A 13,774-nucleotide genomic window follows, 5' to 3' on the forward strand; every position below is an offset into this window, starting at 1 on the left:
GACGTCTCCAACTGTATATTTGGATTTGATTATTTCTCTTTTCAATTTAATCAGTTTTTGTCTCATGTACTTTTCTCTGAGTACATACACGTTTAGGATTGCTTTGTTCTGCTGATGAATTGTCCTGTTGTTACAAAGTGACCTTCTATCCATATTAATATTTTCTCCCCCTGAAATCTGCTTTGTTTGATGGTAATGTGATTCCTCCAGCTTTCTTCTGATTAGTGATAGCATGACACCTCTCTTTCCATCTTTTTACCTTTAACCTGTCTTTGTATTTAAAGTGAAATTTTGGGGGCGCCTGGGTGGCTCAGTCAGTTAAGTGTACGACTCTTGATTTCGGCTCAGGTCATAATGTCCTGGTTTGTGAGTTTGAATTTGAGCCCCAAGTTGGCTTGTTGCTGACAGTGCGAAGTCGGCTGGAGATTCTCTGTCTCCGTCCCTCTCTGCCCCTCCCCCACTTGTTCTCTCTCAAAAATAAACATTTAAAAAAACGTTTAAAATGAAATTTGTGTAGATAGCATTTAATTGGATCTTGTTTTTATTTACCCAGTCTGATACTCTGTGCCTCTTAATTTAAGTATTTAGACCAGGGGTAGGCAAACTATGCTTCGTGGGCCAAATCTGGCTTGCTGTCTATTTTGTAAATAAACTGTCTTGGAACGTAGCCATGCTTGTTAGTGTTCATGGCTGCCTTTGTGTATGATGGTGGCATTGAGTAATTGTGTGAGAGCCTGCATGGCTGCCAGAGCCCTAAATATTTGTTATCTGGCTTTTACTTTAGAAAAAGTTTCCAGCTCTTGTTCGTTAATGTGGTTATTGATATGGTTGGGTTTAAATTGCCCATGTCACTGTTTCTTTTTACTGTCTTTTCTGTGCTTCCTTTTTTATTCTTCTTCTGCTTTGTTTTGGATTGAACGGTTTTTATGATTCCATTTTATCTCCCATTATTGGCTTATTAGCTGTATGTTTTTGTTTACCTTTTTTTTAAGTTTATTTATTTGTTTTTGAGAGAGAGTGAGAGCATGCGAGCATGAGCACAAGCAGGGGAGGGGCAGAGAGGGAGGGAGACAGAGAATCCCAAGCAGGCTCCGCACCGTTAGCATGGAGCCTGATGCAAGGCTTGAACTCACGAACTGTGAGATCATGACCTGAGCTGAAATCAAGAGTCCGATGCCTAACCAACTGAGCCCCCCAGGCGCCCCTGTTTACCTTCTAATATAATACTGCTCCACATATAAGAACCTTACAGAGGGTGTCTGGCTGGCACAGTTGGTAGAAAATGCGACTCGATCTCAGGGTTGTGAGTTCTAGTCCCACATGGGGTATAGAGATTACTTGATAGATAAAGATTAAAAGAAAAAACATCAATACTATGCTCTCGTTTCCCATTCTAGCCTTTGTGTTATTGTTGTCATACATTTTACTTGTACATATGTTATCACCCCAGAATACATTATTTCCAATTTAAATCTTTGTACGGATTTGCACTTTTCTCTAGTTCTGAATTGACTTGGTAAGCAGTGTATTAGCATATTACAGCTATTTGAAGACAGCTTTTATATTATTATCTGGCTTAACTAATTCTTTTTTGTATTACAAATAATCTTTAATCATTGTAAAAACAGCAGTGTAAATTGGGAAAGTTAGAAAATGGAGGTAATCCTTTCTTTAGAAAATAAAATTTTAAATGCCACATTTCTGCCATTCAGAGATTACCGCTACTGACATCTTATTGTTTAGCCTTCTCTTTCTTTGTGCAAACACTTGTGTGAGTAGAGTCTTTACCACAGTGAGCTCTTACTCTCTTACTGGTCATGCTTTTTCAGTTACCTGCATCTTTCGGTGTTGTTAACGCTTGTCTTTCTCATCTGATACCTAGTCCACATTCTGACTTCTCCAGTTTTCCTCCAGATACGTTTTGCACTTGGTTTATCTGACGCAGGATTCAGTGTGAACACTGTTGCATCTGGTTGTCCAGTTCTCACTATCCCCATCCCTCCCTCTGTCTCCTCACCCCCTTCTGTTGTGTTGGCCGCACCCTTGTCCACACTGTCCTCCCCATACGGACTCTGGTGTCCTTGGTCAGGCACACACTTGGAGCTCCTACTTGATACTCTCCCAGGAGCCTCCCAAGTGCTCACCCCTGACAGAAGACCGTGTTTGCTTACGGAGCTTCTCTTTTTTGAAAATTATGGGGGCAGGGGGACGCCTGGGTGGCTCAGTCGGTTAAGTGTCCAACTTTGGCTCAGGTCATAATCTCAGGGTTCATGAGTTCGAGATCCTCCTTCCCCATCTCCCTCTGCCCCACCTGTGCTTGCGCCGTCTCAAAATAAACTTAAAAAATAAAAATCATTAGTGGGAAATCTCATCTGTTTATTTCTTATAAAACTATAGTTTTTAACTACAATTTAAAACTTTAATTTTTAAATTTTTTTTTTTTCAACGTTTATTTATTTTTGGGACAGAGAGAGACAGAGCATGAACGAGGGAGGGGCAGAGAGAGAGGGAGACACAGAATCGGAAACAGGCTCCAGGCTCCGAGCCGTCAGCCCAGAGCCTGACGCGGGGCTCGAACTCACGGACCGCGAGATCGTGACCTGGCTGAAGTCGGACGCTTAACCGACTGCGCCACCCAGGCGCCCCTAAAACTTTAATTTTTAAGGGTGTTTGGGTGGCTCAGTCGATTAAGCGTCCAACTTGGGCTGAAGTCATAATCTTGCAGTTTGTGAGTTCGAGCCCCACCTCAGTCTCTGTGCTGACAGCTCGGAGCTCTGTGCTGACAGCTTCAGATTCTGTGTCTCCTCTCTCTCTGCCTCTTCCCTGCTCATTCTCTGTCTCTCTCAAAAATAAATGTTAAAAAAATTTTTCACCCCGTGATCCAGCAATTGCACCACTAGGTATTTATCCAAGGGACACAGGTATGCTGTTTCGAAGGGGCACGTGCATGCCAATGTTTACAGCAGCACTATCACCAATAGCCAAAGTATGGAAAGAGCCCAAATGTCCGTCCCTGGATGAATGGGTAAAAGAGATGAGGTATATGTACACAATGGAGTATTACTTGGCAATCAAAAAGAATGGGATCTTGCCATTTGCAGCTACGTGGATGGAACTGGAGGGTATTATGCTAAGCGAAATTAGAAAAAAACAAATATATGACTTCACTCATATGAGGACTTTAAGACACAGAACAGATGAACACAAGGGAAGGGAAACTAAAAACGGAAGGGGACAAAACATAAGAGACTCTTAAATATGGAGAACGAACAGGGTACTGGGGGGGTTGTGGGAGGGGCGATGGGCTAAATGGGGGAGGGGCATTAAGGAATCTACTGAAATCATTGCTGCACTATGTGCTAACTAACTTGGATGTAAATTAAAAACATAAAATATTTTTTTTCAAAAGATCTTTAAGACTTTAATATTTAATTGGATTATTTCAGCCTTTTCCTCTGTTCTCGTGCTTTATGGCTGCAGTTTGCTCATGGGCTACATTTTCATTTCACTTTCCGCAGATTTCTTAGGTGCTAAGTAATCCCTTCAGGTTATTTATCTTCTGAAATTGCTTAATGGTCTCTCTTTTTCTCCCTTTTTAAAAGGACCTTAAAGGCTTTGATCCAGGAGAGAAGTACTTTTTTAACACATCATGGGGAGATATTTCTCTCTGGGAACCTTCTGGAAAGAAAGTGGTATGTATTTTTGTATTTGATTTTTATGTTTCCTCAGAAGCTGGGGGTAAGTTTCAGTTTACTTTTGAGGAACATCACATGTGTTTGGATTGCTGATGAGTGAGGGGGAGAGGCGTAAATGTAAACACTCAGGGAAGGAGCAGGAGAAAGTGAAATGCTTTATAATATAGAATCATTGATGCTTTGAGAGGTTTCTATACATAAAGTTGAAAAAGTGATGTAGTGAAACTGTTATTTGTCCTTGATCATAAGATGCTACTCATATAAGAAGGGCCTTGGTTTCTAACCATTCTGAGTAAAAAGAAATGCCATGACATTATGTGTGATGAAAGTACATCCTGGTTTCAGAAATTTAAAGTTGAAAGCTTACAATTTAAAAATACAGATCTTTTAGTTGAGGAATACAATTTATAATAATTTGAGACCAAACCCAAGCAGATTCAAGCTAAATTCTCCTCATTAAAGTGTTTTCTGGAAACCCTTTCCTACTATCCAGCCATCCATAACATTAGCATCTTCCTCACTGTCATGCTCAGCCTGTCCCAGCACAGAGCCCAGTGCGGGGCTCCAACCCACAGACCGCGAGATCATGACCTGAGCTGAAGTCGGACACTTAACTGACTGAGCCACCCAGGCTCCCCAGGACTTTTGACTTTAAATAAACTTTTCCTATCACTAGTCAGTCATTGTTCTGTCACAATTTTTTGTATCAACATTTCTGTTGTCAGCTGTTCTCAGTTCCACTTTTCTGCCTGTCTTGTGTCACACCTGTTGGTCTCCTGCCCTCCTTGACCCAACACTTCCCTCTCTACCATCAGACACAAGATGCCTTGAAACCCCTTTGACTTGGTAATTCTCCTGCTTGGAACAGCATATGGCTGTTCAGATATGCCTTGCTTTGAAGACCTTGACTTCATGAATCTTTTCTTACATCTCACTGATTTCTGTCTTCCAAATTCTCAGAAGATCCTATAACGCAACATGCACTGTAATATATAATTATATGCTTTTCATCAAGAAACACTTTTTGAAACCTGCTACAAAGTAGGTAAAACTTTCTGAGTGCCTAATACAAAGAGGTACAAGTTAGGTTTTTTCCTCAAGGTGTGTATGTTTTTGTTGGGGTGAATAGAGCCTAGGCATAACGTGTTAAATCAGTATGAAATAGTGGTGTTTGGATTTGTTGACTAGACACCATGTTCAGAAAAGCCACCGAAGCCTGGTGTGGCAGAGGCTGTGCTGTCTGCTAGCTCAGGGCCTTATTCCTGTTTGTTCCTAAGGTGGCAGAAATGTGCAGTCATGCTGGATTGATTCTGTGGCTTGTGCTACAGTGAGGTCTTCAGGGGCTCAGAAAAAAGAGATTTGTTAAACATTCGGGTTTTGGGGAGAGAGACGTGCTAAGGTCCTGTCAGGTGACGGAGCTCAGTGCAAGACCTGAGGAAGCAGCCTGACGGGGAGACGGTGAACTGTCCAGGGCAGGGGTTTCTGCCAGCACCTAGATGCCTCACTCCATCCTCTGCATCTGTCCTTGGTCATTTTTCTTCCTCTGTTGCCAGTAGGGCCCAGGTCTCCACTCCCCATGTTCCCCAGTGATATTCACCCCAGAGCTTCCGCAGGGGGCTGTTATGGGAACGTAGACTTTCATTTCTCTTGGATAAGTGCCTAGGCTTGAGATTGCTGGATTGTATATGATAAAGAAGTACATATTTATCTTTATGACAGATGCCACACTGTTTTCCAAAGTGGCTATACCATTTTGCTTTCCCTCTGTGATGGGGGGGGGGGGGGGAGTCTAGTTACTGTGCACACAAGCTAGCCTCAATTCTGTCTCATTTATGGTGCTTAATGGTTTTATCTACTTATTTTCCATTCTAATAGGGTTGTAGTGGTACCTTTTCTGGTTTTAATTTGCATTTACCTAGTGACTAATGATGTTGAGCATCTTTTCATGTGTATATTTGGCAGCTGGATGCCCTCCGGTAGTGTAAAAGTCTTTTACCCATTTTCTTTCTTTCTTTCTTTTTTATTTATTTATTTATTTATTTATTTATTTATTTATTTATTTATTTATTTCAACGTTTATTTATTTTTGGGACAGAGAGAGACAGAGCATGAACGGGGGAGGGGCAGAGAGAGAGGGAGACACAGAATCAGAAACAGGCTCCAGGCTCTGAGCCATCAGGCCAGAGCCCGACGCGGGGCTCGAACTCGCGGACCGCGAGATCGTGACCTGGCTGAAGTCGGACGCTTAACCGACTGCGCCACCCAGGCGCCCCTCTTTTACCCATTTTCTAAAATTTGGGTTATTTTTTTCTTATTGGGACTTGAACATGTCTACAACATGTATTCTGGATATAAGTCCTTTATTAGGTGTGAGGTTTGCAAATATTGTCTCCTAGCCAGTGGCTTGTCTTCTTTCATTTCCTTCCTTCCTCCCTCCCTCCTTCCCTCCCTTCCACTTTTGAGAGGCAGAGAGAGAGGGAGACACAGAATCTGAAGTAGGCTCCAGGCTCTGAGCTGTCAGCACAGAGCCCGACGCAGGGCTTGAACTCACAAACCGAGAGATCATGACCTGAGCCAAAGTCGGACACTTAACTGACTGAGCCACCTAGGCACCCCAACAGTGTCTTTCACGGAGCAGAAGCTTTCTTACTTTGATGGAGTCCAGTTTATCAGTTTTTTTTTTTTATGGATTATGTTTTTGTTTTCATATTTAAGAAATCTTTCCCTAATCCAAAGATCTGTTCAACATTAATGTATAGTAACGTGCAGTTGTTAGTAATTGCTTTTGGCTCTTTCATTGAGTGTAATTTTCATTAACTGGTTTTTCACTACGCTATTTCATTAAGTATAACACACACCATTTAAAAAATGTATTATTGGGGCTCCTGGCTGCCTCAGTTGGTAGACCATGAGGCTCTTGATCTCGTGGTTGTAAGTTTGAGCACCACATTGGGTGTGGAGGTTACTTAAAAATAAAAAATTCTAGGGCCACCTGGGTGGCTGTCAGTGGAGGGTCCAACTCTTTATTTTGGCCCAGGTCATTATCGCGGGGTTGTGGGATTGAGCCTGTGTGAGGCTCCAAGCCGAGCGTGGCTCCTGCTTGAGATTCTCTCTTTCTCTCCTTCTGCCCCTCCCCCTGCTTGCACGTATGCGTGTTCTGTCTCTAAAATAAAATACATATATATATATATATATATATATACACACACACACACATATATATAAAAGATAAAAATTAAAAATGCTAAAAAAATTGTACTAGTCAAGTATAGTTGATGTGTAATGTTAGTTTCAGATGTACACAGTGGTTCAACGACTGTGTACATTTCTCAGTGCTCCCCACGATAAGTGTAGTCAGTTACCATACAATGTTATTACAAAATTATTGACTATGTTCTGAGACACACCATTTTTTAACGAACCACTAATAAAAAAAAACCTAAAGCAATGCTTAAACTTTGTTGTACTGTTGAACTGTTAGTTGTAAGGTGTATCCAGATTTCTGAGATAATAAAATATGAATCTGTGAAATACGGGTTGTTGTTTTTTTAGTTTTTGGTCCAGGGTTGGCTGTTGCCTTAGGTTTATTCTGCGTGCTATCAGAATGGCAGAACCTGGGATATTGCTAATTGCTGAGAAGGCAGGTCCGCATTGCTGAACATGTTTGGGTGACTTCTCTGACTTGTGACAAGAGGGAAACCTGTACAAATAGAGGGTGACAGAAGCTACAGAATGTGTGTGGGGGCATGAGAACACAAGCTTAGGAAGGGTGGGGTGATCCGCTGTGGCAGCAAGAATCTGTGTCTTAGAGAGATCTACGACACAGCCCATCTCCCCTACAGCCGATGCTGGGACCCAGCATGAAGGTCCAGGTCTTACCTTCCTCCTCAGTGACACTAGGGCCAGGTGTTCTGTGGTTCAGCACCTCTAGGGTCTGGAGACTGGCGAGACCAAAGACTTCATGGCTGTCGGACCTTCACAAACCCAGCAAATTTTTGGATGTTAGAACATTGCATTGCTCCGTTGTCTTGCTCTTATACAGATGCCTGTTCTTATGCCCCAAGCCTATTGGATTCCCCTATGTTTGCCCCGAAGAGAAGTTCTGCGTGGTTGGTCTGCGTTCTGGCCTGGAACTCGTTCAGGATTGTTGTAGCTCTTGAGGAACAGCCTCTTTCCTTACAACTTGTCACATAGCGTATTGGACACTTGCGTGTTGTAAGCACTGTCCATTTGGCTCCTACCTTCTCCAGGAGTGAGGGAAATAACAGTAATGACGGTTTAACAATTTGCATGTTAGGTTATTTGCAGGTAAATTCTAGAGGTTTTAGAATTTGAAGTACAAACAACATTGGAACTAGGGGAAATGGGATGTGAAAGGGAGAAACTAAGTTTCTGTAGCAGAGAACAGAGTTTCTTGTACTGGAGTGAGGAGATTCAGGTTTTAGTAGATGGCCTGGAAGGGGTTGGAGTGACGTGCTATGGGCCAGGTCCTGTGAGCACCGTCTGCAGCTAGGAATCGCTGCTACATTTTTAGACGTTTGAGGCGAAAAATGAATACTGTTTTGTGATATGAAAATTCTTTGAAATTTGAACTAGTGTCCGTATAGTTTTGTTGGCACAAAGCCACGCTCGTTGACTTGCATATTATCTACAGGCGCTTTTGTGTTATGATGGCTGCACCAAGTAGTTGGCATAGAGGCAGTATTTACTCTCTGGCCCTCTAAGAAAAAGCTTGCCCTGGCTCAGAAAAACACCATTCCCTGAGGGATGATAGTGTTACATTATCTGGCACATTAGAAGAAAAAGAATCCTATACTTGTGAACTGTAGAAGGTGTAGGATCTGGTATTTTTATTGAAGTATGTTTGACTTTCTTTTTTTTTTTTTACAGAGATATCGAACAAAGCCATACTGTTGTAGTCTCTGTAAATACTCTACAAAAGTGCTTACTTCATTCAAAAATCATTTACATCGCTACCATGAAGACGAAATTGATCAAGAGCTGGTGATCCCTTGCCCAAACTGTGTATTTTCCTCTCAACCCAAAGTTGTGGGAAGGCACTTCAGAATGTTTCATGCACCTGTCCGGAAAGTCCAGAACTACACAGTGAATATTTTAGGCGAACCTAAGTCTTCTAGGAGTGATGTGATAAGTTTTACATGTTTAAAATGTAACTTTTCAAACACTTTGTACTACAGTATGAAGAAGCATGTGCTGGTAGCCCATTTTCACTACTTAATTAACTCCTACTTTGGCCTGCGAACTGAGGAAACGGGTGAGCAACCGAAAACCGACGAAAGTCTTTCTACTGAGAAGATGCCACCGTCTGACAAGTACTATTGTAAAAAGTGCAACGCCAATGCCAGCAGCCAGGATGCTTTAATGTACCATATTTTGACTTCAGATATACACAGGGATTTGGAAAATAAACTCAGATCTGTGATCTCAGAACATATTAAGAAGCCCGGCCTTTTGAAGCAGATGCACATTGCTCCAAAGCCAGTGGCACCCTTGGCCGTGCCCCCAAACGGCGGAGCTCCGGGCATCGCAGCCACATCTCCCTGCTTTCGTCTTGCCTTGCCACAGAACAGCCAAAGCCAGACCGTCGTGCAGCCAGTGCAGGGCGCAGTCCAGCCAGTGACTGTGGCCTCGGGCACTTCTGGAAGCCTCACCCACTCTCCGCCTGCTGTTGCCCAGTCCCACGTGACCCTGGTCTCCAGTCCTCTGCCGGTGGGCCAGAGCAACCTCCCTCTGCCGCCCTCAGCCCCGCAGCCTGTCTTTCTTTCTCATGGAGTCCCGCTTAACCAGTCTGCAAATCCTCCTGTGTTGCCCTTGAGTCAGCCAGTCGGACCTATCAATAAGTCTGTTGCAACTGGTGTCCTCCCCTTAAACCAGACCATCCGCCCAGGGGCTGTATCCCTTAGCCAGCCGGTCGGGCCCATAAACAGACCAGTTGGGCCTGGAGTTCTTTCGGTAAACAGACCTGCTGGGCCTGGAGTTCTTCCTGTCAGTCCGTCCGTCACTCCCGGCGTTCTTCAGGCCGTCTCACCAGGGGTGATTTCTGTGAGTCGGACAGTCCCGTCAGGGGTCCTGCCTGCAGGCCAGATGACCCCTGCCGGGGTCATCCCTTCGGGACAGACGGCAACTTCTGGGGTGCTTCCTGCGGGCCAGATGGTCCAGTCAGGGGTTCTCCCCATTGGCCAGACGGCCCCATCGGGGGTTCTCCCTGCTGGGCTGACGGCCCCTTCGCGGGTTCTGTCTGCGGGCCAGACGGTCCCGCTGAGGGTTCTGCCTGCAGGCCAGGTCGTCCCACCGGGGCTCCTTTCTCCCAACCAGACGGTCTCGTCGGGTGTTCTCCCTGTGAACCAGGGTATTAATTCCGGTGTTCTACAGCTCAGCCAGCCTGTCATGTCAGGAGTGCTCCCTGTGGGCCAGCCAGTGAGGCCTGGCGTCCTGCAACTGAATCAGCCTGTGAGCACCAACATCCTGCCTGCAGGTCAGCCAGTTAGACCTGGCGCTTCTCAGAACACCACTTTCCTCACGTCAGGCTCTATTCTCAGACAGCTGATACCTACAGGGAAACAGGTGAATGGGATTCCCACGTACACACTTGCCCCCGTATCTGTCACTTTGCCTGTGCCTCCAGGAGGTGTTGCAACTGTCCCCCCACCCCAGGTGCCCATCCAGCTCCTGCAGTCGGGCACAGCTGCGCAGATGGCCAGTTCCATGGCCAGCATGCCCTCTCCTCCAGTGGTGGTAAATGCCACTCAGAATATGTTTGTTCAGGCGTCTCCATCTGTGGCAGAGGCCAGTCAGGCGCTCAAACAGGCGAAGCAGTGGAAAACCTGTCCGGTCTGTAATGAGCTCTTCCCTTCCAATGTCTACCAGGTTCATATGGAAGTGGCTCATAAGCACAGTGAGTCCAAATCTGCTGAAAAACTGGAGCCTGAAAAGCTGGCAGCGTGTGCGCCGTTTTTAAAGTGGATGAGAGAGAAAACCGTTCGCTGTCTCTCTTGTAAGTGCTTAGTGTCCGAGGAGGAGCTTATCCATCACTTGCTCATGCACGGCCTGGGGTGCTTGTTCTGTCCGTGCACTTTTCATGACATTAAAGGTCTTTCGGAGCACAGTAGGACTGTGCACCGAGGGAAGAAGAAGTTACCTGTGGATTATAGTAACAAAGGTTTTCAATTGGATATCGATGCTAATGGCAACCTGCTGTTTCCCCATCTTGACTTCATTACCATATTGCCAAAGGAGGAGCTTGGGGAGCGGGAAGTCTACTTGGCGATACTGGCGGGGATACACTCCAAGTCACTGGTGCCTGTGTATATAAAGGTGAGGCCCCAGACGGAGGGCGCCTCTGGGAGCCCCAGCAAACAGGCTCTGACTTGCCCCTTCTGCTTTGGCACCTTTGTGACGACGGAGGCATACGAGCTGCATTTGAAGGAGAGGCACCACATCACGCCAACGGTCCACACCATCCTGAAGTCTCCGGCCTTCAAGTGCATCCACTGCTGTGGGGTCTACACGGGCAACATGACCCTGGCAGCCATCGCCATCCACCTGCTGCGCTGCAGGAGTGCCCCAAAGGACAGCAGCTCAGACCTCCAGATCCAGCCTAGTTTTATTGAGAACAGCGAGCTGCTCTTGGTGAATGGGGAAGTGATCCACGACTCCAGTTTTTCTGTGAAGAGGAAGCTGCCCGATGGCCACTTTGGGACAGAAGACCAGAGGGACGTAGAGGAGCGGCCCCTCGTCATAAACACCGACGCAGCCCCGGCTTCCGAAAAGGTGACGAGTGCGGTGCCTTTTAAAAGACAAAGGAATGAAATCAGGACAGAGGGACCGCTCATTAGTGAGGATGCCCTTCAGATTTTAGCATTAAATCCTAAAAAATATGAAGACCGTTCTTACGAGGAAAAAAAGCAATTTCTTAGAGATTATTTCCACAAGAGACCATATCCTAGTAAAAAGGAAATAGAACTTCTTTCCTCACTCTTGTGGGTGTGGAAGATTGATGTGGCTTCATTTTTTGGAAAAAGAAGATACATTTGCATGAAAGCAATAAAAAATCACAAGCCTTCTGTGCTTTTAGGCTTTGATATGTCTGAACTTAAAAACGTTAAACACAGATTGAACTTTGAGTTTGAGCCACAAAACTTGTAAAAAAAAAAATAGGAAATCTGAAGTACTAGATATTTAGTAGTTTTTTCAATTGAGATTTAAAAAAATGTTATTTTCTTCACTGTATGTTGAACTAATCAATTTCAGTGGTCTTTATGCTGCTCTTTAGATTTATTTCAGGTGCTCAGAAAGACTTCTATATAAAAGAAGTGAATAGTTGTTTCGGATTTATTGTTTCCTGCAGTTTGATTTTGTAACAATTATTTTTAGTTCTTCCCTGTCATGTAAATTAAATCCTTAGCTCTTTCATGCACGTCTTGTTTCCTCGTAGTGTCAGTATCGTAGGATGAAAACTGAAACCTGTATGTTTGTGTTTTCATTTAAGGAAATTTCAGCTTGTTTCAGAATACTTGATTAACTGCATTGATCTCCCTCAGTTAGCTTCACGTGTAGCAGCAAACGGTAAGCGCCGAGGCTGACAGAAGTGAGTACACACCCCTGTGATGTGTGTGCTTCCCTCAGGACGCACTGCGTTAACTTGCGCTGGTTTCTTCTTCTCAAGGTACTTGCTTTCTAGATTGTGATTCTGATTTACATTTTTTCAAGTTTGTCCTAGCTGCTGTCTTTTATTACAACTCATAGAAAACCAAATGTTTTCCTTTGTTAAAAATATACTGAACCTGAAGCTTGCTATTTAGCTCGTTAAGAGTTATTTTCAAATAAAGCAGTTTTGTAGGTGCGGAAATCCTTTTTAGTGTGGACTTCTCCCCTTTTTGATATGGTGGTAAGTCATTTCCCCGTTCAAAAGTAAGACAATACATTTTTAGTGCCTTTAGAATACATGCTGAACGCACACTCAGACTCTCCTCCCAATCCAACTCTTCATAAACCAGTGAAAGGAAAGGACCATGTGACTCAGGAATAAAATTTTTCCCCCTGAGTGTGGAAGCTAACTAGAGTGTAGACATAGGTTTTCAGAGAACGAAGCGAAATGAGTAGAGCAAGAGCTGTATCCGTGTTGCCGTATTACATCTTTGACAGTTTTCTAGAGGTAAACGTACTTGTTCTGGGGAGATGGGCTTTCCTCTGGCCCAGTTGTCTGGGTTAATGGGGTGGGGATTGCTGAAGAACTCCACTGTATTACTGTCCTTTGGACAGTTAAACCTCCAGGGTTTTTTTCCACACACAGAATAACTAAAAGCACCAGAGCCAGCAATGGAGACCAGCCAGTTTTGACCTTAAATCATATTCCTGGTGGTACCCAGCAGAGGCACCTGTCCGACGTACTCAGAGGATATGACGGTCTCTGGGAAATAAGACAATGTTACTCTATGGATTTTAAAAAGTAGAATTCTTGCATGTAATTGCTATAATGTGCATTTTTGAGGCAATTGTGAAACTGGTCTGTGATTGTTGGTGTACTCTGTTGTAAATCCAAAAAGAGCTTGTTGAAGTTTATTTTTTTTTTAACCTATTGTTTCAGAGTGTCTATTTTGAATTAAAATTTGTTATACCACTGCAAACAGAACTGTTTAATTCTTTTAACAGATGTGTCACTGTGACTTAGTAATCATCTAAATGTAGAAATACATACCACATTTATTTGCTAAAAAACACTGCTTGTCACTGTGAAAGTAGGTCAGGATAACCCCGAAGAGCTAGTTACCAGTGCCTCCACGGTAGATGTGGCTAAATCCTCTTGACGTGTCTGTGATGTTGGCCTCCACCGTCAAATCGGATGTCAAGTAGCGTCGAACTCGCCTGTCCTGAGGCTGTGCTGGTGACTGTCCGTGTGGTGGAGGCCAGTCTGGAGGTGCTGACAGCAGCAGTTTACTGTGTGCAGCGGTGAGGGGAGCACCTGGCCCACCTTTGTTAAGTGATGTAAGTCAGGGTTTCTGTTAGCCTCTTGGGTGATAATTCTTTGTTGGGGGTGACTGCCCTGTTCGGTGCAGTGT

The 13,774-nt window shown here is 44.3% G+C and overlaps 1 protein-coding gene across 5 annotated transcripts in view; it reads left to right on the forward strand.

Annotated features, from left to right (window-relative positions):
- ADNP2 (ADNP homeobox 2) overlaps nt 1–13,347 on the forward strand; it is a 31,707-nt gene extending 18,360 nt beyond the window's left edge. For 3 of the 5 annotated variants that reach the window (XM_086683313.1, XM_086683314.1, XM_086683311.1), the window contains exons 3-4: nt 3,603–3,692; nt 8,586–13,347. In XM_086683313.1, coding sequence (XP_086539439.1) covers nt 3,603–3,692; nt 8,586–11,861 — 3,366 coding nt within the window. In that variant the 3' untranslated portion in view covers nt 11,862–13,347. Of the gene's footprint in view, nt 1–3,602; nt 3,693–5,973; nt 7,911–8,585 lie in introns of those variants that run through there. The other 2 variants (XM_086683315.1, XM_086683312.1) reach the window with 2 other exon arrangements.
- The last annotated feature ends 427 nt before the right edge of the window (nt 13,348–13,774 follow it).

Source organism: Puma concolor, chromosome D3 (genome assembly GCF_028749965.1).
Source record: "Puma concolor isolate L17-30 chromosome D3, mPumCon1.1.hap2, whole genome shotgun sequence".
Taxonomy (NCBI): domain Eukaryota; kingdom Metazoa; phylum Chordata; class Mammalia; order Carnivora; family Felidae; genus Puma; species Puma concolor.